The sequence below is a fragment of the Balaenoptera ricei genome, chromosome 17 (genome assembly GCF_028023285.1).
Source record: "Balaenoptera ricei isolate mBalRic1 chromosome 17, mBalRic1.hap2, whole genome shotgun sequence".
Lineage (NCBI taxonomy): Eukaryota > Metazoa > Chordata > Mammalia > Artiodactyla > Balaenopteridae > Balaenoptera > Balaenoptera ricei.
In genome coordinates this window covers 18,867,437-18,891,538 of record NC_082655.1, presented here as the reverse complement: position 1 = coordinate 18,891,538, position 24,102 = coordinate 18,867,437, and the positions used below count along the sequence as shown (strand labels likewise).

Below are 24,102 nucleotides of genomic sequence, written 5' to 3'. Positions count from 1 at the left end.
CCAACCCAGGCATGATAAAGGGATGGCACCAGACTTTTGTACAGTATATCCTAGGTGGTGACTTCTGCTGGGGTTGAGCCAGTGTGACCTCGTAGGACCCTGGATGAAGAGTCCACCTGATGGAAGAGTGAGCTAAACCAGGATTTCCGGTGAGTACACCCGTCTGTCCTATAACGCGGCATATGCATTCCTAAAAAATAATCCCTGCGTGATGGATTATGGGTTTATGGGAAAAATGGAGTTGAGGCAGAAAAGCTCAAGCCTTATACCATCTTGTAAGTGATACAAGAAAACTATCACAGTTTTAAATATCACAGGTTCCTAATAAGGAAACATTATATTAAATATAGAACGCTATTTTGACAAGACACGGTTTGCTCGGCAGAGGTGTTGATAGTGAAGAGTTGTGGTTTTTGAACCACGGAGAATAGCTGGGAGGAAGATTATATTTTTTCAAATGAAACAGGAAACCAGAGGTAGATGGCTGTGGCTTATTGTTGCTTTCCGTTCCTCTGAATGGGCTTAAGACAGAAAGGGGACCTGGAAAATGGCAATTCAGAAACTTGAGAGGGGACTAAAGCGTCATAGAAGGGCCCACCCTTCCCTACCCCAAACTCTGCGTATGGTGCGTTGGATCCAGGAAGCCCCAGGTGGCACCATCCCCAACTGAGCCTGCTTGGTTCCTCTTATTCCTCATTGGCCTGAATATGTTTTTTATCTCTCCTTCAGGAGAGAAAATAATTGGGTTGCTGTTTTAAAGAAACAATAGTTCTTTTATTGTTTTGTTAATTGCCCCCTCTCAAAAAGAAGCTATTTGTGGGAACCCAACTGAGATCAGATGACACAAACTGCTCTCCTGCTGCAGGAGGTTTGCAGTTAACCTTACCAACTGCAGATGAGTGCTTTTCGGTATTCATTCAGTGCCCCAGAAAGCAGGTGATTACTGGGAGGTTAAGATTAAGTAAGCTCTTTTCTTTTTTTTTTTTTTTAGTGTTGTTTCTGTGTTCATTAATGTGATTACTTTATGCCCCCCGGCTACTGCAAAATCACATTTTCTATGTTTCAAAACTCCGCAATACTTAAGGCTTTTCCTTTTTCCTTTGCTGTTAGAATCAGGACACTTAATGTTTTTACTGAGGAGACACAGCAGGCAATGCATATAGGTAAAATGGAGAGACAAGGTGTTGTGTATTATTCTTTCACAGGTCATTATGCTCAATTGGATGGTGTTTTTCACATTTACCTGGTGTTAATAGCATAACACATAGCACCTGGTGAAAAACTGCATATGGACAAATATAATTTTGGTTTTAGTGACTTGATTCCTTATCTGCACTAATTTGCACATTACAGGCACACATCACAACAGAATATATATATATATATATATATATATATATCAGCTTTCTTTTCCTTCCCATGTGATGTTGGAATAATTAGGGTTTCCTTCTTTTTCTGTAAGTATTCATATATTCGTATTTTTTAAAGTTCTCTTCTGTTTCTTCTGTTCATTCTACTTTAATTGGAGCTACAATTCTGGCGGTTCAGCTTGTCTTCCCCGCCTCAAGTTCCTGGGTCCCATACAGCGAGTTTTGATTTTTATTTGTCTACCTGTGTCTGTGTTCTCCTAGGAAATGCACAGGTCTGGCTGTTCAACTCTCAAGCAATGGCACATGGGCAGGATTGGGAAGTCTGACAGTTTCTGCTTCTCGAGGCCACTTGGTGCAAAAGCCTCTTTGCTCTGGTTCTCTCCGAATGCAAAGTGGAGTTAACTCCCAACAGCAGGAGGAGCAGTTCAGTCCAGCAATATAAGCCCGTTTAGGTCTACGTGGGTCTGTAGCTCAGGCGAGCCCTCCCCCTACAAAAGGACTCTCACACAGCAAGTGAGAATGAGGTTTATGGTGATCAGTCTCAGTATTCTCACTGAATATTTAATACGGTCGTCCCTCAGTATGTATGGGGAAGTGGTTCCCAGGACTCCCTGCAGATACGAAAATCCAAGGATGCTCAAGTCCCATCCGTACAATGGTGTGATACACTAGGCCCCCTGCATCCATGGGTGTGGAGGGCTGACGGTATGATGACCGGGCTCAATAGTATTATAAGGCACGTCGCTATGATCTCACCTTCTCAAATCCTGCAGCTGTGTTAGAAACAAGGGCTTCCTTCAGTGAGCCCTTCTCAATCAAGAAATATGTGCCAGGCATCGTTCTAGGTGCTTGGGATACACCAGACAAAAATTCCTCCCTACGAAAGCTGCTGCACCGGGAGCTGGAGGCTTATTTCACACTGGCTCACACCCAAGATCACCACATCAAAAGGGATGGAGCTTCTTTTTGGTCCAATAGTTTAAACTGTAACTGCCACTTCCTTGAATGGTAGCTGTTGACCTGTACCAGGTCATGCTTGCTTTATTACAGAATTTGTGATACATAAATACTCCCTTTTCCTCATCTAGTGGCGGCTAAGTCCACGGACTTCTGAGGCAGACTGCCTGGATCCAAACCTGATCGTGCCACTTAGCAGTTCTGTGACCTTGGCCAGGTTACTTATTGCTGCCTCAGCATGCCCATTTTTAAATGGGGAGGTAACACGATGTACATTATAGGGTGATACAGGGATTAAATGAATTTTAGTTTATATAAAGCAGTTGTGTTTGGCGTATTAGCAGGTGCTTACTATCAGTACTTTATATTTAATGTTTATACTGTTTTCCCCTAAATGTACTTCTATCACAGCTCATAGTTTTATCAGCACCTCTGACACCCAGGTGCACTTATTTACAAATCTATCTACAGCTCCTTTCCGCCCTGCGATAGACAGTCTGCTCTTTAGTGGGGCATGGAGGTGTTGGGGAAGACATGTGTGATTTCTGTTTCCCCAACACCTGGCATATAACAGGCACTTAGTACATGTTTGCTGCATGAACGGGAGAAGGGGTCAGAGACACTCCTTGATTGGCTAGGGCGAGAGAAGAAAACTACCATAAAAATGCCCAAATGCAGTGTCTCGGCATTTTAATTTCCAGGGAGGAGATTTTGCTGGACACATTGATCCCAGCAGCCCAATCTCAGTGCCCAGCACAGAGGTGAATAGGAGCCAACAGGAGAGATATGGACACACAGTGTGGGGTCTGCAAACAGCGTCACAGGTGGGGCAGTGAGATTTCTAGGGAGCAGATAGGCATTACTTTGTTATTTTGGTGTCATGGAAACCAAGAGGCTCTATGGGACATAGAAAAAAGTGAAGCAGTTTGAAAATACCTCAGGACAAACCTTACCCTACTGAGCTGGAGGGATGAACTCAGGTGATGCGAGGTTAGATAAAATAGTCACTGAAAAGAAAAGTGAAGGTGGGCCTTGTTTTCCCAGGTGTCAAAAACAGGGAGCTGGAACGTGAGGAAATCTGCATGAATGGGCACTTGGCAATTTTAACTGCAGTGCTACCTAGGGTTTGGTTTTTTCATTAAGTGAGAAATTGAATAGTTAACCAAGTAAGCAGTTTTATTCTTATCATCATTATAACATTCAAATCAGATTACATAATAAAACAATTCTATAAAATAATGTATTTTATTGCAATTTCCTATTGAAGGAATATCCCTTCCTGACCTTTCCCCACAAACCTTCAGTACCCATAACAGGTTTCTTGTCAAAAGGCAGCAATTGTTTCACCCTGCCCTGTAGGAAGGAGAAACTCATCAGGAAGAAGTTTCAATCACCGCACTGTTATTTTCTGAAATTTTCTTTCTCCTACAGCCGATAATCTTCAGGTCTGAAAGACAAAAATCAACATTTATTTTTTCACAAATCAGTTTCATTTTCTCCCGCGTGATGCAAGAAGATTATTTTCCAATTTAAAATGAAAGTAACTGTTCATCAAGAAATATCTACAAATATTATTCTAAATTTTTGGTGAAAAGCATTAAGGCCAAATCATTGCAAAGTGGAACAGCTAAGTGACAATTCCCAAGTTCTTTGCAGAGTATAAATATAGGCCCCCCGTGTGCCTATGCATGAATGTATGTAGTGACTTAAAAGCTTGAATTCAATTTCCCAAAAGCCCTTTTAATAGAAAGGATTATATATAAAGATATGGATTTGCCTAATAATGGCAAATTCTGAATGAGCAGTTTCCCTATTTGTATTATTTTGTCATATGCTAAATTTAATTTTCATTACAGTAGCATAAAAAATACATGTATAAACACCAGCCCTTTGATATTTTAATTACACACACATTTATTATATACATATATGGTCTTTTAATTTACTATATACATATATACTCTTTTCTTCATTTATATATTTATAGGATTAATCACACCTGAAAGTTCCTTCTAGTAGTAAATTAAAACAAAGAACATTTTCAGAGAAATGTTAAATTTTAACAATGGAGAAAATGAGGAATAGTAAATTATGAAATGCGAAAACTGTTAGTGTCCTGTTATCTTTTACAGAGTAGTGTATTTGTAGGTACTGAGCTCCTACGGAATTTTCAGAAGGAATTAAGTGATTAGTAAATTAAATAGATATTTTTGAAACAGCTGTAAAAATATTCAACAGTTTGAATTCCTTTAAAAAAAAGAAAACAGGTGAACTCTGTTTGCCCTGAAACAACTTATCTCATCCCTTTCTACATTTAAATCATGTTTTTCTTAAAAAAAAAAAAAAAAAAAAAGACAAAGAGACCAGATAGCCCAGATAGGAAGGCCAACAGTCTGGTAACTAAGTAAATGAACTATATTACAATTTAAAATTATTGTTTAACTATGAGGAACACAGGCACTGATCTGGGAAACTAACCAAATATGCTTCACCATATCGTCATTCTGTAACAACAAGAAGAGAAACTGCAGCATTTTGTCACTGTTTCTGAAATCTCTTTTCAAATGTAAAACCTGAATCCAAAGTCTGGGAAATGACAGTTTGATACAATAGCTGGAAGGGGCTCCAAAGTGTACCCTTTTAATCTTGGGTATGTGACTCAGTACAATCAAAGTTCCTAGTCAAGAGACACCAGAGCATTTTAAGAAACAATTTATTCTCCCATCCAGCTGGTTCATATAATTACAAAAGGGTGGTGGTGATGCCATTGGAAAGAAATCTTCTAAGATTTCTAACAAGTAGTGCTAACAAGAAGTCTGTGCAATTCAACTCAAAATTAAATGTGCTTAGTCACAGCCTGGTTGTTTCCACACCAAATGTTAATTTAGTAACAATGAGATGAGGAAAGTACCCTTTAGTGGAATTTACAAGTAAAATAGGAAGCATGTTTGAAGGGTGTAATCTGTCATGTAAAAAATGTTGACAGTGACCTGAAGGCAATCAGGGGCTAATAAAGCCCAGTTTTGTTTCAAGACATTTTGGAGGAAGTGAGGAGGGTTAAGATGAGGGCTCTGTTAGGGCTGGGGCAGTGATAAGTAAGAAGAAAGGATGGGTTCAGGATTCAAGAAGCAGAAAATTAACTTGTCCAGGGCAGGGAGGGGGAAGAGGGAAGAGACCAGGGACGTGACAGAGGAAGGAGCTACTGGAAAATGACAACTCAAGGGTGACTATTAATTTTCAGCTTGAAGAACTCAGGAAATGGCAATGCTATCTATTTGTTCAGGAGAGGGTATACAGGCAGGAGAACAGATTCTGAAGGGAAGGATTTTGTTTTGAATATGATGAAATCTGGCCATGGCAGGCAGCTAGTAAGTAGGATTTGGACGTTAGGAGAAATGGGGCAAAGGGAAAGACATCTGAGAGTCTCTAACATAGATTCTTTCTTATCCCACTTCCACAGAGTGGAAGAACTTTCACTAGCTCTCCACTGCTTTGTCAAATTCAAACACAGAATTCAACACATAACCCTCCAGGACATGGTCCCAGTTAACCTTTCTGAGTCATTCTTTCCACACCCTGTCCGTTCTGGTCCCATTATACTACTTGCTATTGCCCAGATAGAAACTTTCAGACCTCTGGACTTGGGTACTTGATATTTTCTGCACTTGGAGTATCTCCTATCTCTTCTCTGCCTGGTGGACTTGACTAATCCTTCAAAATCCACCCCCCAAATCACATGTTCTGGGAAACCCTACACAACTCTTCCTTCCTAACTTAGGCACGGCTCTTTTCCCTGAGATTGCCAGAGAACTTCATGCATACTTCTATTACAGTGTTTCTCAAATGACACTTGCCCTAAGTTAAGTGAATCAATGTTGTTATGTATGTAAATAACAGTGCTGTGTGCTTATTAGATGCCATGAAATATACTAACTACCTCACATGCACTATCTCCTTTTACCCTCCTAACTATATAGTGAGAAAGACACTGTGATCAACCCCAGTTTACAGTTGACAAAACTGATGCTCAGAGGGGCTGAGTAACTTGTCTAAGGATACACAGCTAGGAAGTGGATGGTAGTGATCTAGTGCAGACCTTCTGACTCCAGTGTTTGCAAGCACCATTTTATTCTACACAACTCCTATCCTTTGAAGGCACAGTCCCAATATAATTGATCTTATACTACCAGCAATTAGCACAGTATCTTGCATGTAGTGGAGGCTTGTAAGATACTTGTAATTATAGTGACCGCCTTGAAAATGCCACTTTGTTTGCAGACTCATCCTTTCCGCTTTTGGAATCTTTTGCAGATGGTTAATTTGCTTCTAAGTGGGGGGAAACAGTATCATAGCCAAGAGACTAGATACATTAGATGTTCGCAGAGCTAGAAATATCAACTCATGTGCAAGACAATCAAACATATTACCTGGCTACAGGAAGTACCCCTGTGGGGAAAAGTGAGCTTTCTACACTAAATATGGTTCTATTTCTCTCTCCACCTACACAAATGAAAGCAGGTACACACACAACACATTTGTATTGCTTACTCCCACTAAAAGAAGGCAACCCAAGATAATATAAGAAAGGGGAGGGGAGGGCTATTTAGCTGAGTGGGTCTCAAACTTCAGTGGGCATACAAATTGCTTGGGCTCTTGTAAAAATGCAGATTTTGACTCAGTTAGTCTGTAGAGGGTCTCATGATTCTGCATTTCTAACAAACTCCCATGCAATGCAATGCTGGTCCGTGGACCGCACACTGACAAGCAAGGGTTCACCTCAGACCTCCGACAGAGCTGTTCATGAGATGGAGGGGGCGACTATTTGAAGATGCTGAAGAAGCAAAAGAAGCACTTTCGGTAGGAAGTTTCTAAAGCTGTGCTGTGCCTAACAGAAGGTAACACACTTCCTCATTAGCTAGACATGATTCCAATCGATATATAGTATCCTTCTGGCTCTTTACCCACCAGAGGACTTTATTAACAGGCAGTTTTATGCTTTTCTGATACAACAATAACTAATTGTAAATTATGATAACATCAATAGAGGCTGGATACTAAAATTTCTTTAGCATCTATCATGAAAGAAAGATTAACTTGGACTTCCCTGGTGGTGCAGTGGTTAAGACTCCACGCTCCTAATGCAGGAGGCCCAGCTTCGATCCCTGGTCAGAGAACTAGATGCCACATGCATACCGCAACTAAGAGTTTGCATGCCACAACTAAGGAGCCCACCTGCCGCAACTAAGACCTGGAGCAACCAAATAAATAAATATTAAAAAAAAAAAAAAGATTAACTGTATCTTTAGTAACTGAGTAAATGTCATTGTATTTAGGTTCTTAAAAAGCTGCTAGTCTATGTACAACAGTATTACATTAATCAGAATTGAATTCTCAGGGACTTCCCTGGCGGTCCAGTGGTTAAGACTCCATGCTTCCAAGGCAGGGGGTGCAGGTTCAGTCCCTGGTTGAGGAACTAAGATCCCACATGTGGCGTGGCGAAAAAAAATTTAAAAATTAAAAAATAAAAATAGAAAGTCCTGGGGATGTAATGTACAGAATGGAGACTATAGTTAACAACACTGTATTGTATATTAAAAAAAAAAAGAAAGAAATACAAAAGGTCAGTCTGACTGAGTTTTAAGTCACTTCCACTGTAAGAATGGAATTATTTAGAATAAACCATTCCAGGAAATCTGGTCACATCACATACTCCTTGAACTAAAGATGTTAGCTGTACAGGTAATAGACAGAGCAATGGTGCTGCTACACTCATTTCCCCAGACACTGTACCACTAGCCTGATCAGAAAAAGTTCAACAGTGATTTTTTAAAAACTAAACTCACTTCTAGGTACAATGGAATATTACTCAGCCATAAAAAAGAATGAAATAATGCCATTTGCAGCAACATGGATGGATATAGAGATTATCATACTAAGTGAAATAAAGCAGACAGAGAAAGACAAATATCATACAATATCACTTATATGTGGAATCTAAAATAATGATACAAATGAACTTATTTACAAAACAGAAATAGACTCACAGACATAGAAAACAAACTAATGGTTACCAAAGGGTAAAGTTGGCGGGGGGAGGGATAAATGAGGAGGTCAGGATTAACATAGACACATTACTATATATAAAACAGATAATCAACAAGGACCTACTGTATATAGCATAGGGAACTCTATTAGTACTCTGTAATAACCAATATGGGAAAAGAATCTGAAAAAGAATAGATACATGTATATGTATAACTGAATCACTTTGCTGTACACCTGAAACTAACACAACATTGTAAATCAACTATACTCCAATATAAAATAAAAATTAAAAAATAAACTCATAAGATTGTTAAAATTTTTTAAAAATCAAAAATTTTTTCCAATTAAAATTAATAGGAATTATTGTTACATTCAATTACCACTTTTAAGTCATAAGCTCTATTGGCTAGGAAATGTAAATGATTTGATTTTGGTTGTTTATATAAAGATTGCTTTTTATTTTAACAACCAGTCCTAATGTGTTCATATCCAAAAGAACAGTATAGTTTAGAAGGCTTAATATGAGCAAAATCCAGGACTGGAAATACTGAGGTCTATGGTTTAAGCCAATGCTGTGCTCGTTGAAATGATGGAAAAGCTGGAACGTAAGCTTTCTCCCCAAGTCCAGCTAATAACTTCTGACCGTGAAGAGTAGCAAATTAAGTTAAATCTTGTACAAAAATGCCACATGACTAGACTGGCACACAATTATGGAAAATCTTGAAGATGTCCAGGTCCCAGATCTTTATGGGTTTTGAAAAGGTAAAAATCCTTCTCCACCGTCTTTAACTAAGTCTCTGATCTGAAGCACATTTTTATAAAGCCATAGGTAAAATTATTTTTCTCTGGGCATTCATTTAACTAAAACCGCAAATCTGTACATTTTTGGGATGAGTGGCTTTTATATCGAAGGGCAAGCAGAAAGCTGAGATCCTTGCTGTCTTCCAGAGCTACAGACTGCACAGGATGCTCACCAAGTCCCTTCTGCAGTGCTGTCGTTCCTGGCACCCGTTTTCTTTTACAGAGCTGCATGGATTGCCTATTAAACTCCCTAAATCGAATCCTACTTTCAGCAAAGACAATTCCAGGGCCAATCACGGTTGTCCTCAAGCCGCCTCACTTTCATCCTCATAGCCTCTCTCTTTTGCAGGCACACTTCTAACAGCACACTCTGTAAAGAGAGTTAGACCAGGAACATAGGTTTTCATCATAAACATCTGTTTTCAAGCGTTTACTGATGCTGAAACTTTCCACTTAGTTTCTCTACAAAGGTGAGGGTTATGCTTAAAATAAAGCATTACTGATTTAATGAGCGAGGAGTAAAAAACATATTTCTTTTTTGATTTTGTTTCATCACTCTGTGGATAATGTGAAGCAACTCAAGTTGAAATTTTCTACATACCTAGTTTTTCCTAAGAAAAGCTCTCCTACAGAGTTTTGTAGAAATGAAAATTAAAAGTTTCAAATGAACTGTTTTATTTTTACCCTACATAATGAAAAATTTCCATTACAGTGACAGCATTATAATTTCCATGGTTACTGTGGTTTTGTAATGTGTCGGCAAAACTGCAATGACCATGGAAATAATTATTGACAGAATTAAAATAAGTTGACCATTTGAAAGCTACAATCTCAGGCAACTGAACTGTGAAAAAGAGATAGTGCTATTGTTTTATCTTTGAGAAACAAATTCTAAGTGTGTACCCTACAATCACCACTTGCCCATGGCAAATGCACATTTACTCTGTACCATCAAGAAACACAAGATAAAACTTTATAACATATTCTGACACAATTTACATATCCATGAGACGTAAAAACTACTAATAAACCAAGTATACACACTAATTTAAGAAGTGAGGTATATAGGCAATACTTCTCATATGAGAAAGTGGCTTTTAGTTATAAAACAATATTTATAGTTTCCTCATAAATATCAGTTTCTTTCCTTCTGGTCTACCATTGTTTTAAAAATAAATAAACAACTAGCATAACAAAATCTAGAGTATGCTGAAGTCAGCCCTGAGGGAATACAACTTTTTAAGTGATTGAAAATAACTTAAATGAAATCCCAACAATGGTAGCTGTTAACTAAGATTAAAATAATTTTGTTAATCACCTACTGGGTTCAAAGCTTAGTTTGACAATTGTTACTGTTGCTTAGAAGCTTTTTGTCTCTAACAGAAATGGTAAAGAGCTTACACTGAACCAAAAGCTAGTAATAGTTGCAATTAAAAAATGTACATTTTTATACTATAAACATGTTAGGTTTTATTGCTAGGGAAACAAAAACCAAAGCAAGCTATTTTTGTGTGTATTTATTTATGGTGCAATCCAGGTACATCTGTTTCAGTCAAGTCTCTGCAGGTTCACCATCAGATCTATCTTGAATAATTTCCAATTACTACATTCCAAAGGAAGGTTATATTCTTGGCTTAGCTATTTGGAGTGGAACAAAAAGTATATTTTAAGTAGGTTCCTTCTCCAAAAGGAGAAAAAAAATTTTTTTCTCATAAAAGCAAATCTATCAGTAATGAGGAATCTCACTTTCAAGGGATTGCACTGCATGGTGTATCAAATATTTTAATTGTACTTCTAATGTATATACTATTTTACACTTGAACTTTATTAACACATAATATTAACAGATATAAGTTAACATAAGTTAACAGATATTGTGTGGCTACTAGTGAGGAAGGATCACAACTTTAATAAAGCACAAAGGAAAGCCTGTGTCTAATGTATATTCCTGCCAGAGGGAAATTTGGAATGAAAAGAAGGGGCAGGAAAATCCATTTCAAAACAGTAACTCAATAATGCATCATGTGGCTCTAAGTTTCACTAAAAGTCTCCTTAAAAATAATTATAGAAAAGCCCTTTCTAATTCCATTAATATAATGAAGGCATTCAGTCACCTTCTAATTTGTTTTAAATGAACCAGTAATCCCTTAGTAAAATGAACAGTTTGATCAGTACTCTTTGACTATAATAACATTAAATATAATTTGTTGTGAATGGTTATTTCATTATTATACTGCCTGGATTAACTGATTTAGAATACACTTTAGAATATTCATGATATATAACTCCACATGAATAATATGTGTTTGGTCACATAACTAACTAAATAGCACCTTTGGTAGTATTTCCAGTTTAAAAAAAAAAAAAAGTACCACATCCATCTTGGTTAGGAATATAAGTTCAATTACGACAGAGTTTCTATAAGAAAATCAGATATGACATACTTAGATTTACAGAATAAAACTGATGTCATATCCTGCAGCCACTGAAGATCATGCTTGTGGGGAAAAAAATCTTGTAAATTGGGAAAATGTGCAGTGATACCATATATAGAGAAAAATCATAATTTCCCAAATTTGTAAAACACACAAACATAAACACACAACATAAAAACTAACACAAAGAAATAGGAAGTTAGCACACCAAAATGTTAAGTATGGTGAAATTATTTACTTATGTATATATCTTATTCTTATTTTCTACAATGAACATTTAGTAGTTTTTAAAACCCCCCAAATTAAAATATTTTTCAACTGAATGCCTGAGTTTACTTTCCAAAGAGTATTATGTTTCAAGTAAATGTTGTCTATTTTATGTGCAGTCTATATTATTGTAAATTTTTAGTAAAGAAAAGGTTCCCGGGTGGTAAATTTAAGCTAATAAATGATTTCTATAAGTTAGGGATTAATTTCAATTTGTGGCAAATTCCACATCTCTTTTAAGGAACTTTTAAAAATGTTAACATCTTCCTAGAAAAATGTTCTATGTTTATATGGACTGAGTTTTAAGGATAAATGTAAGTTCTATGTAGTTTAAGTAGGAAAAGGTACATTGGATACGTCTTGACTAAATGACCATGTAAATCTCTAAGAACAAGTTAAATTAAAATTATTTTTCCTAAAGTTTAAACATCATCCAAGTAGTTCAGAAGCTTCATTTCTCAGATGCCAAAGGGAGGGAATAATTGTAACTATCATAGCATGTGGAACAAACTTTAAAACCTTTTATTTACTGATTTATCTAAATAAACCACTACATGATCTGGAGGAAAAAAATGAATTTAAATAAAAAGAATTAAAAACAGAATCTTAGGTTTTGACAAGAAGGCAAACTATTAAACAGGTATCTAAAAAGTAGCCAAGAAAAAGAGAAAAGCACTCCACACTTAATTCAGTTGTTAGAATCAAATCAGGTCACATAATGTATAGTTTCTCGTCCACAAGTATGTCAGTGTCAAGCAATCAAAACCAGAACATAAGGGAATAATAGAAAACGCACTTCCTTATTTTAGAGAGAAATACTTAACATGAGAATGTATCCTAATAACTAGCTGATAAAAATATCATAAAGCCAATGTTTTCAATTTTTCACATAGAGTTTGTTAATCACTTGTTTGATATCAACTGAAAAGCAGCCGGATAATTCAGATGATACAGTGAACAGGAACAAAAACAATAAAACAAAGCGTTTTTTAAGTTGGTCAATTTCACTGATTCTGACATGAAGAATTAGTATTAAATTGGAGCATTTTACTACCTTCATATGTTCTAAGGATTACTTCCAACCTCATTTATAAAAGCTGATTAAAAGGATACTCTATTTCTTCATTTATTCATTCAATAAATATTTGCTGAGTGCCTACTTAATGAGCCAGTCACTCTGTGCTCAGTGCTAAGCAAGACAACATACACGTCCCTCATGGAGTCTCGTAAGGGAATGACATTAAACAGGTAATCACGCATATATTTAATTACATTAGAATAAATACAGTAAAAGAAAAGGAACATGTACAGTGAGACCCTATAAAGGGGGCCTAACCCAGCTCAAGGATTATAGGAGGGACTTTTGGAGGAAGTTTCATTTAAATGCTTCATCATCTGCATTTCCTTGGCATCTGTCAAAAGGTGTAGCACGTAGTATAAACTCCATAAAAGTTTGTAAAATGGAATTAAATAATTGCTTTAATGGTAATTTTTCAAATGTGTGTCCTAGTGCTTATTATAGTGTCTTGCACATAAGAGTGTCTTGCACATAATACATATTTGTTGAATAAATAAATAAGTTAATGAAGCAGTTTACTTTTGTGGAAAGAACACAGGTTTTGGAATCAGCTACAATTAGTTTCAAATTCAGGCTGTACTACAAACCAGCCAACCTTTGGCTTAGTCTTAAAAACAGGAATAATGTATTTTATCTTATTGGTAAGAGAATTAGATACAATCTATGCAAACCACCTAGCACAGTGCGGGGCAACTGGAAAGTGTAAATGATCACTAATAATAATATTATTTTGCTCATTATATGCAGATTTAATTAAAGGTGAACCTTGATACAAGTCAGCAAAGTCAAAAAGATTTAAACAGAATACCCTAAAGACCTCTGTGTGCAAAGGGTGAAGTTATATACACACGCAATGAGAGTCAAGGATTAGATTCCTGGACATACTGGTAATCCTGGGAAAACTTAGGTTTTCACAAACCTATCTGGCCAAACAGCCCATCAAGAGATACGGATTTTCAGAGTACAGTGGGTAAGTATCCTGTGGGAAGATTAGCTGTCTTTTGTAGATCAAGCAACGAGGATGCGCGGCTCTCTCTAAACCTACTGGGTAAATTCTGTAAACATTTCTGAGGCCCTATCAGGTGAGGTACGGTTCTATGCACTGGGGGTGTAACAATGAACAAAATGCAGCCCTTGCTTTTGAGGAGGTGAATGTGGTAATGACAGAGCTGCACGGCAGGTGCTACAGCAGAAGATGGTTGAGCCCTTGGTCTGCTCTTGATGTTCAGGTGAGGCTTCTTAAAGGAGACTGACCTCTGAACTAAGGCCTAAAGAATGAGTAAGAGTTATCCCAGAGGAGGAGGTGAGGGACGTGTTGTTTTAGGCAGAGGTAACAGCAGAACAAAGTCATGGAAAAGTTAAATTGCATAAAAAGGGTGCCAAGCTTACACAGTCTGCTATGCTAGACCAGCACAGTGGAGTGAGAAGAATTTAAGCTGATGAGGTTACAAAGAGCCTGGTAGGCCAGGCAAAACAGCCTGGAAACAATTAGGTAGGACAGTCTGTCAAATCTAAGCAGCTTTCTGGCTCATAGGTAGAGGAAATTGTAATAGAGGAGAGCAAAAGTGTTTTTTTATTTTGTTTTTCTATTTGGATTGACTGTAAGTATCCAGAATTAATGACTTTCATTAGATCATATTTTTGGCTTAGTGAAGCAATCTGAAAAAAACAGAGAATCACTTTGTTTTAGGTAAGAACAATTCATTTATTATCCCAAGAGACTACAATCCATCCAAGTTATGTCATCCCAAACAAAACATCTGATAATTTACAGGCATCTATGAACATCCTTGCACTTACCTAGCAAGGTCTTAAGACTCCGAGACTTTTGGTTCTACCATCTACATCTAGAGTTTATTTGTAGGTAGAAGCTGCAAAGAGTGTCCACGAAAGTGAAAAGAAGTTCATTCTTCCTACCCTCAAGGATCTTATCATTTGGATAAGAAAACAGGAGATATTAAACTCAGGTTAAAAGACAAAAATAGGAAGGAAAAGAAAGACTTACGGAGACCAAACTCTTGGGAAAGCCTCTATTTCTTCTTGTGTGTACTCATCTAAACGTCTGGGCACTTTTCGTGGTTGAGGAAGCTCTTCCACTAAATTCTTAAGAATATCTTCTGGTATATCCTAGAGTAAATAAAAATTTAGGCTTAATTTTCTTAAAATATATTCCCTAGGAATAAATTAGTAATTCTTAGTATTAAAAAATAATAAAAGAATGTTTATAAAATGAGAACAACACAATCTTCAAATTAAAACTTTGTAGAAATCCCTGAAAAATACATTAATTCAGTGACAGAAGTAATCTCATTACAGTAATACATTCTATATTTTAATCTTGACAAACCTATTCCTAATGAAACATTAGATGTCTTCAATTTTGACAAGTATCTGGTCAATAAGTTCTACTTTTTCTGAATATTGTTAAATTTTCCCCCTCCTCTCAACTGCAGAAAGGCACTGCTTCGGCTCATTGTCACGGTGTTTCATCTGATGAGCGTATGCACAAGGTCTGTTGCTTCCAGTGCCACAACCTTTTTCAATTAATGCTCCATGTTGTTGCCAAAAAAAACTTTCGAAAATGAAAATCTGCTGGATCTTTGAGTCATTTAGCCAACAAGCATTTACTGAACTCCTTCTATGAACTAGAAATTGTGCTAGGTGCTGAGTATAAAAAGGAAAATAAAAAGATCATGGCTTCTAAAGGCTTGCAGTTTTAAAGAAGTCACTCCTTAGCTAAAAACCTCTCAGGATGGAGTTCTAACTCCTTGGCTAGACCAGGAAGCCCTCCTCTCCAACTTCACTCCTCCACAAATGCCCATGGCTTCTGAGTAAACAACCTCCCCAGCTTTCAGGCGTTGGTCTACACTCAAATCCTGGTGCCTTTATTAATGGCACTTGCCCAGAACTCCCTTCCCCTGGACATATATCCAAATGTTCCAAAAAATAAAAGGAAAGGTAAAATATGAAAAAGTCTGAACTTGGGTAACGAAAAGCAAGCTAAAGAGTAAAGCATACATTTGAGAGGTATCTTAAAAGAACAGGAATTGGACTAAATAAAGGGAATGATAAAATGAAGAGCATGAATAACCAAAAGAATTAACATTTATATTGTGCTCATGGAACAAAAATAAGGGAAAGAGAATTATATTGTGGATCTGAATGATCAGTTAATTTTGGAGAGTCTATCAAAAAAATAGTAAGATATCAATATGGAAGTGTCCTATGGGCATTTCCCCAGGGATCATAGATATAATTCCCTCTTTTCATTTTAGTGTGTTCCTAAACATTTTCCAAACAAAGGATGATTACACAGTAAATTACGGTTGTCTGCAGAGAGCAATAGTATAATTGGGAATCAAATATCTGGGCAAAAACATGGCATCAAATAAGTTATTCAAGATGTCAAGAATCAAACTACAATTTAAAAATAATTTTAGAGAATCGCAGAGTTCTACTGCACTATAAACTCATTCTAAAACCTAATATGGCAAAAATTAAAAAATATTTTTTAAAATGACTTTAAAATTATGGTTTGGATAGGCTGGGTCACTATCAACATACACAAAACACAATAAATACTATTGAGAAGTGTTTCTTCACTGAAAAGTATTTGAAAAATATTTAAATTCCCTTCCCCAGCATATTCAAATATGCAAGTGTAAGCACACGGAATCAGAACAAGCAGAGGAAGCCTGGACACATGAAATACTGTTAAGGGGTCCTTATTTTTTACTTACTGAAGAAGTCTATCTGCCAGTTTGGTATTCACGAAAATTTATGACTATTTCACACTTCTTTGGGAAGCCACTAAAAAAAATCCTTAGCTTGTATTTGCAAAGACAATTTTAAAAGTTCCCAACTGCTCACTCAGCATAGAGAGTTTGGGACATAGTGGGTTCCTGGTAAATGTTTGCTGAATTGAATAGAATTTTGACTGAAATGAGCTTACCAAATTTCACCGCTATTAAAGGAATCCACTGAAAGAATGGACAAAATCAATGCAAAGTTAGGAATTAAAGATGCTGATTAGGCATTACACATGAAACCGGAAAAACTTTCTATTATGCGTTTATGTCCTCTGCACAGAGCAGGTGGTGAACCTAAGAGGGAAATAAGGAAAAGAATAAAAGTAGAAAAAAGAAACACAGGGGCGAGGTGATCATTTACATTTTTGCAATTTTTCCTCTTTATACTTTTTTTTTTTGACCGTGCCACGCAGCTTGCAGGATCTTAGTTCCCTGACAAGGGATCAAACCTGGGCCCTAGGCAGTGGAAGCGTGGAGGCCTAACCACTGGACCGCCAGGGAACTCCCACTTTTTTGCAATTTTTAAAGGAATTTCAAATCTACCGAAAAGTTGCCAAAATGAGTGAACACTCATCTAACCTTCACCTAAATTCACGAACTATTCAAATAGGACATGATTGCTTTCTCTCTTTTTATCTATTCATAAACACATACACCAAAAACATTCTTTTTGACTGCACCATTTGAGCGTAGTCTGCAAATATTTCATCCCTAAGTATTTCAGCATGTATATTTCCTAAATATAAGAATTGTCTCTGACGTAACCACATTACAAATTCATGTTCAGGAAAACTAACATTGATGAAACACCTTTTACTCTAATATACAGTGTATATTCAAATTTCCCAAATTGAATTTTTCCTATCCAAGGTCAAGGGTCACATGCTACAGCTATTATGTTATTATGTTGGTTAACATACATAATATATTCTTTGGTCTAGTTTCCTTTAATCTGAAGAGTTTCCTTGTTTTATCTCTTCTATGAAATTAACATTTTTGAAGAGGTCAGGCCAATTATGCTGCAGAATGTCCTTTTTTTGGATTTGTAGGACTCTCATCATTAGATTTAGGTTAAACATTTCTGACAGGACACTATATAGTTTATGCTGGGTCTTCAGTGCTTCATTCATAGCAGGAGGCACATGATGTCAGTTTGTCCCATATTGATGATATATTTAATATCTTGGTTATGAGTGGTGGTTCACCAGATGGCTTTAACGTAAAAGTATCTTTTCCCTTTTTAAATAGTAAGTACTCGGTGACATGATGTTTTGAAACTGTGTGAATATCCTGTTCTATAATGTTTTACTCAATAGATACAGAATATGCTGATAATGGTGGCTTTTCTAATTCAGTATTATTTCTACATTTTTTAGATGACATTCTTCTCTAAAGAAGAGCTTTTCCTTCTCCAGAAAGAAGGGAAATTATAATCAGTTAAAAATAATTTTTGGACTATCATTGTGGGCTCATAGATTTTTGTTTTCTATTCAAGGTAACCCATCATTATGATCATTCAAGGCTCACGCAGTCCATATTTGGTCAGTGGGCACCACTTCAAGCTGCCTCCTGTGTTCTCTTGATATTTCTCCATCGGGTTTTGATCACTATCTTACTTTCTGTTACTTATTATTTTACTATTATAAACAATGCAGAAATAATAATCTTGTGCATGTGTGTACTCCAAAATAACCTTCTTCTTTCTTTGTTCCAGACCTAGAAACAACATTTCTAAGAAGAAGCATAATCCTTTTAATAGGGAATAGCACTTAGAAAACACAATCTGGGCGCTAGTTCTGCTTACTTCTATTGGTATTGTCCTTTTATTTTTTGAATATATAAAATCTCAACATGATAAAAAAGTTAAAGTAAAAAAAAATAATAATCTAAAAGGTATTCTCCAAAAATCTCATCCTCTTCCCTACTCCTTCCATCTTTTTGTGCCCATGATCTAGTAAGTAACCAACTTCATTTTCTCATTTATTCTTCCTGTGTTTCTTTATGCAAAAAGAAGATAGATAAATATATATGTGTGTGTATATAAACATACATATGTATAAATGCATATAATAGGTAGTATGCTGTCTATATTCTTTTCCACCTTGCTTTTTTTAACTTAGCAATACATCCTGGAAAGCATTACTTATCATCATAATGATATTTGTCATTCCTTTTTATAATTGCACAGTACTCAATTGAATAGATATAGCATAATTTAGCCAATTTCCTATGAATAAGCATTTATTTATTTCTATTACTTTACTATTGTAGATAATGTGGAAACAATAATCTTGTGTATGTGTATCTTCAGGGTAAATTGCTATATATAAGATAGCTGGATCAAGCATGAATCTCCTTATGTATGTATTTTTGTTAAATGTAACCTAATTCCCCAGATTCCTTGTGGGTTGCACCATTTTGTACTGCTACCAGCAATGTCTGAGTGCCTGTTTCCCCATGGCCATGACAATAAAAAATTTAGCAATCCATTTTTGGGTAAATGGGCTCATTTATTTTATAGCCTGAAATTATTTAAGTAATTTATGCTGAAACGTATCTACCTTATAACTGGTAAAAATAACATTACTATTTTTTTGTTCCTTGTAGAAATTATGGTTCCTAAAAGCATGTGAAAGTACAATCAGAAACAGGAGTTTTAAAATTCTTGTGATTTCATGTGCAAGGTCATTTATCCTTATATGATGATACTGCTCCCATACTCGTTACCTCAGAGGTAAAGTGAATAGTGGGAAATTATTCTACTAATTCATGCAAAGCAAAGGTAATAAATTAGCCACTTTGATAAAAGCCTGAATAATTTACTCATGCATTATTTAAACTAACAACAGAACATACAAGTGTCTTGAACAGTTGTATAACTTTATATTCTGGAATGAATTCTACCTTATTCCTCTAGTAGGAACTATAAAGAAAACAATTATAACCCATAATATTGATAGCAACTAGAACTTACTGTTCCAGGGCCTGGTCTAAGTACTCTACAAATGTTATCTCATCTAACCCTTACAGCAATCTTATGAAGTAGGTACTATTATTATGCCCATTTCACAGATGAGAAAACAGAGATAATAATGGCCATGAAGTCAGTAGATGGTGGGGCATGTATTCAAACTCAGGCAGTCTGATTCCATGGCCTGGACTCAACTATTTTATTATAGAAACTCTAGTGTTTCATTATATTATACCAAAGAGAAAAACCAAGTACTTATACCAGTATAATAGTTATGGATAAAAATGTCTATTTTTATTTTCAAGTACTTTTTAGCTGAACAAATTCTGAGTAGGAATAAGTATTCTCAAGTTAAATCATGGGAAATAATTAGCACCCAAAGCCGAGTTATTAATCTATGATTCATAGAAGCTACAGGTCACAAAAATAGTAAACTAAATTCATACTTTTTTGTAGTTCATGAAATTATCTATGAGTACCCTCAATTTAACAGGGGCTCTAATTATAGTCTCTTGTTCCAAAGAAAGCAGACTATAGTTCCTTTTTCCAAAGAAAGCAGTTATTAAAATGAAAATATAGAATTTACAGATTTTTGGTTTTTAGTCCAATAATGGCTCACTTTATGATTTAAAATAGAAGCAATGGTTATTATAGTGCATTCACTATAAAATGCAAAAATTTTTCAGAAGTTGACATAAAATTACTGAAAATACAACAACTTTTAAAATGAGAAAATATTTAATTAAAAATTTAAGAAAGCAGCTCAATATCAAAAAAACAAACAACCCAATCCAAAAATGGGCAGACCTAAACAGACATTTCTCCAAAGAAGATATACAGGTTGCCAACAAACACATGAAAGAATGCTCAACATCACTAATCATTAGAGAAATGCAAATCAAAACTACAATGAGGTATCACCTCACACCAGGCAGAATGGCCATCATCAAAAAATCTACAAACAATAAATGCTGGAGAGGGTGTGGAGAAAAGGGAACCCTCTTGCACTGTTGGTGGGAATGTAAATTGATACAGCCACTGTGGAGAACAGTATGGAGGTTCCTTAAAAAAGTAAAAATAGAACTACCATATGACCCAGCAATCCCACTACTGGGCATATATCCTGAGAAAACCATAATTCAAAAAGAGTCATGTACCACAATGTTCACTGCAGCTCTATTTACAATAGCCAGGACATGGAGGCAACCTAAGTGTCCATCAACAGATGAATGGATAAAGAAGATGTGGCACATATATACAATGGAATATTACTCAGCCATAAAAAGAAACAAAATGGAGTTATTTGTAGTGAGGTGGATGGATCTAGAGTCTGTCATACAGAGTGAAGCAAGTCAGAAAGAGAAAAACAAATACTGTATGCTAACACATATATACGGAATCTAAAAAAAAAAAAGAAATGGTCATGAAGAACCTAGGGGCAAGACGGGAATAAAGACGCAGACCTACTAGAGATTGGACTTGAGGATACGGGGAGGGGGAAGGGTAAGCTGGGACAAAGTGAGAGAGTGGCATGGACATATATACACTACCAAATGTAAAACAGATAGCTAGTGGGAAGCAGCTGCATAGCACAGGGAGATCAGCTTGGTGCTTTGTGACCACCTAGAGGGGCGGGATAGGGAGGGTGGGAGGGACAGAGATGCAATAGGGAAGAGATATGGGGATATATGTATATGTATAACGGATTCACTTTGTTATAAAGCAGAAACTAACACACCAATGTAAAGCAATTATACTCCAATAAAGATGTTAAAAAAAATTTAAGAAAGTATCATCAGTGACTTACTTCATCTGGGAAAAGATGCAACCTCTGCATCAGAGTTCTTCTGTGAAGGTTTTTTGGCAGCATGCCATAAATAGCTAGTTTAACAATCTGAAAAACAGATACATGGGGGACTCAATAAGAAAAATGTGACTGGGGATATAAACACAATAAGAGATAGTTATGAAAACGAGTGGGCTAAGATTCAATGTGAATATGAAAGAAATGAAACTGAGACCTAAGCAGATATGTGGCAGTAACAGAAAAGTAACTTTTATTATTTTGTTCATTACTATTTTCTTTCGAATCTGTTTATTTTTATTTAGAAAAGAGACAAAAGGAAGAGATAACAGATAACTTGTGTATGTGTCAATTTTAGATAGAATAAGAAAAAATTCTTTAAGCTTATACAAGAACCTGTGGCTCAAATAATCTATTACAGGGCTTCCCTGGTGGCGCAGTGGTTAAGAATCCACCTGCCAATGCAGGGGACACAGGTTCCATCCCTGGTCCGGGAAGGTCCCACATGTTGTGGAGCAACTAATCCCGTGCGCCACAACTATTGAGCCTGCTCTCTAGAACCTGCGAGCCACAACTATTGAAGCCCACGTGCTGCAACTACTGAAGCCTGCATGCCTAGAGCCCGTGCTCCGCAACAAGAGAAGCCACTGCACTGCAACGAACACCCAACGCAGCCAACATTATTTGGCTAAATAATAAATATTATTTATTATTTATTAAAATAATAAATATTATTTATTATTTAAATAAATAAATTTTTAAAAAATTTATTAAAAAAATAATAATCTGTTACATACAGCTTACAGCAGATCCTAGGGAGGCTTAATCCCGTTTCCTCCAGGTGGGAGATCAGGAGGTTTCCAATTCATAAACTGTGCCTGACCATACAGTCATGAGACTGACTCTGTAAGTCACCAATCCATAACAATGGTAATGGCCAGCTAGCATTCGCTGAAAACTTACTGTGTGTACTGTGGACACTGCATTACATTTGTTACCTTGTTTACGATACTAAGTCCCACTTCACAGAGGAGGAAACAAATTTAGAGAGGTTACAGAACAGCCCCCCCCCCCTCAATTTCATGTATCTATTAAGTGGTGGTGCTAGATTCAATCCAGGTTGGTTTACTCCCAGAACAGAAATACAGGACATGCAAACACACCTATAATGTATTTCTCTCTGTAACTTATCAAGAAGACAAAGTCCCTTCTCCCTGTCATACCCACTCCCAAGACGGCAAACTAACCTTTTCAGGATTTACTTTTCCCCTTGTTAAGGTTATCCTCATTGTTGGTCTGAATGTGATTTTTTGTATGTTTTGTCAAGAGAAAGGCACACAGTGTCACCTTGTGCTCCATAATTTCCTGGGGGCCTCCCGGTATACAGTGTATACAAATACACTGCAAAAGCTTCATAAAACTAATAGACATTTGGAGAGTCAAATTGATTTTTTTCATCTCTACTCATATTTCAAGGATATCATTTGGCATGTATGAAACGAAACCCATTAAAACAATACACGTTGGAATAGGATTGCACTATAAGAGGATTTCCTGATCCTTTTATTTTCTCATCACATCAGACTACCTCACTATGTACTAAAGCTAATGGCATCCCATATATATTTCCCATCTATTTTCTGTGTTAGTGCTGTTGAGACTTTATGTTCTGGAGACTTTATTTAAATACAGACTTACACTGTTAAAATTAAAAGCAATTAGAAATTCAGTTCCTGAATCACATAAGCCACATTTCAAGTGGTCAGACAAAGAATATTTCCATCATAGCAGAAATTTCTCTTGGGCAGCACTGATATTAGTCTTTAAAATTTTTAATGTTTTAAAAGTCTTTAGTAGAAAGTGACAATGTTAAGACTACTCAGCATCTTGTCTGGATAAGCAAGTCATTATATCTTCTGAATATCATCCTAACAGCAATTTTGTTGCATTAGTAGGGTTACTTGGCATTTGGTTTTCATGTTCTTAAAAACATTTAGTTGTATTTACTTGAATTAACAAGTTGGTATTTTTAAAATATGCCCTGTTAAAAAATGCAAACATAACACTCAAATTAGAGAAAGCTGGAAAGTATGAAAGGGTTACAAGCTGCCAGGTGAGAGAAAAAGGGGATGATAGACATACAAATATACATACCCCAAAAATAAATGTGACACAACTTGCATATGCAATGAAGTAATTCTAGCTGCATAGACTTAAGCATAAACTCTAAGGAATTCAGAAAGTGATAAAGATAGAACAAGGTAAAGTTAATAAGTATTAAATACTTTCCTCATCTAATCTGTAACCCAGGGCACATGACATTTGTTTCGCACAAAGTATCTTTATAAACTATAGGAGAGGGAATAAACATAAGAAAGGAACCATATTAGAAGAAAAATACAAGAACACAGAAACTCTTAAGGAAACTAAAATGTATGACAGAGGGAGAAAGGATGTAAGGAAAGGGCTGAATCAATATACTTATTTGAGTTTAGAATTAGTGATCTTCTATGTAATTATAAAAATATATTGAAATATTTAAAAGCCAACTATTTAAATATGTTA

General features: G+C 36.1%; 1 protein-coding gene across 1 annotated transcript in view; it reads right to left on the bottom strand.

The window, feature by feature from the left end:
• Positions 1 to 3,482: 3,482 nt before the first annotated feature.
• The window catches only part of MRPL13 (mitochondrial ribosomal protein L13), a 37,521-nt gene continuing 16,901 nt past the window's right edge, over positions 3,483 to 24,102 (bottom strand). The window contains exons 5-7 of the mRNA XM_059901684.1: positions 21,541 to 21,627; positions 14,959 to 15,080; positions 3,483 to 3,774 (exon numbers count right to left, since the gene is read on the bottom strand). Coding sequence (XP_059757667.1) covers positions 3,753 to 3,774; positions 14,959 to 15,080; positions 21,541 to 21,627 — 231 coding nt within the window. The 3' untranslated portion in view covers positions 3,483 to 3,752. The remainder of the gene's footprint in view (positions 3,775 to 14,958; positions 15,081 to 21,540; positions 21,628 to 24,102) is intronic.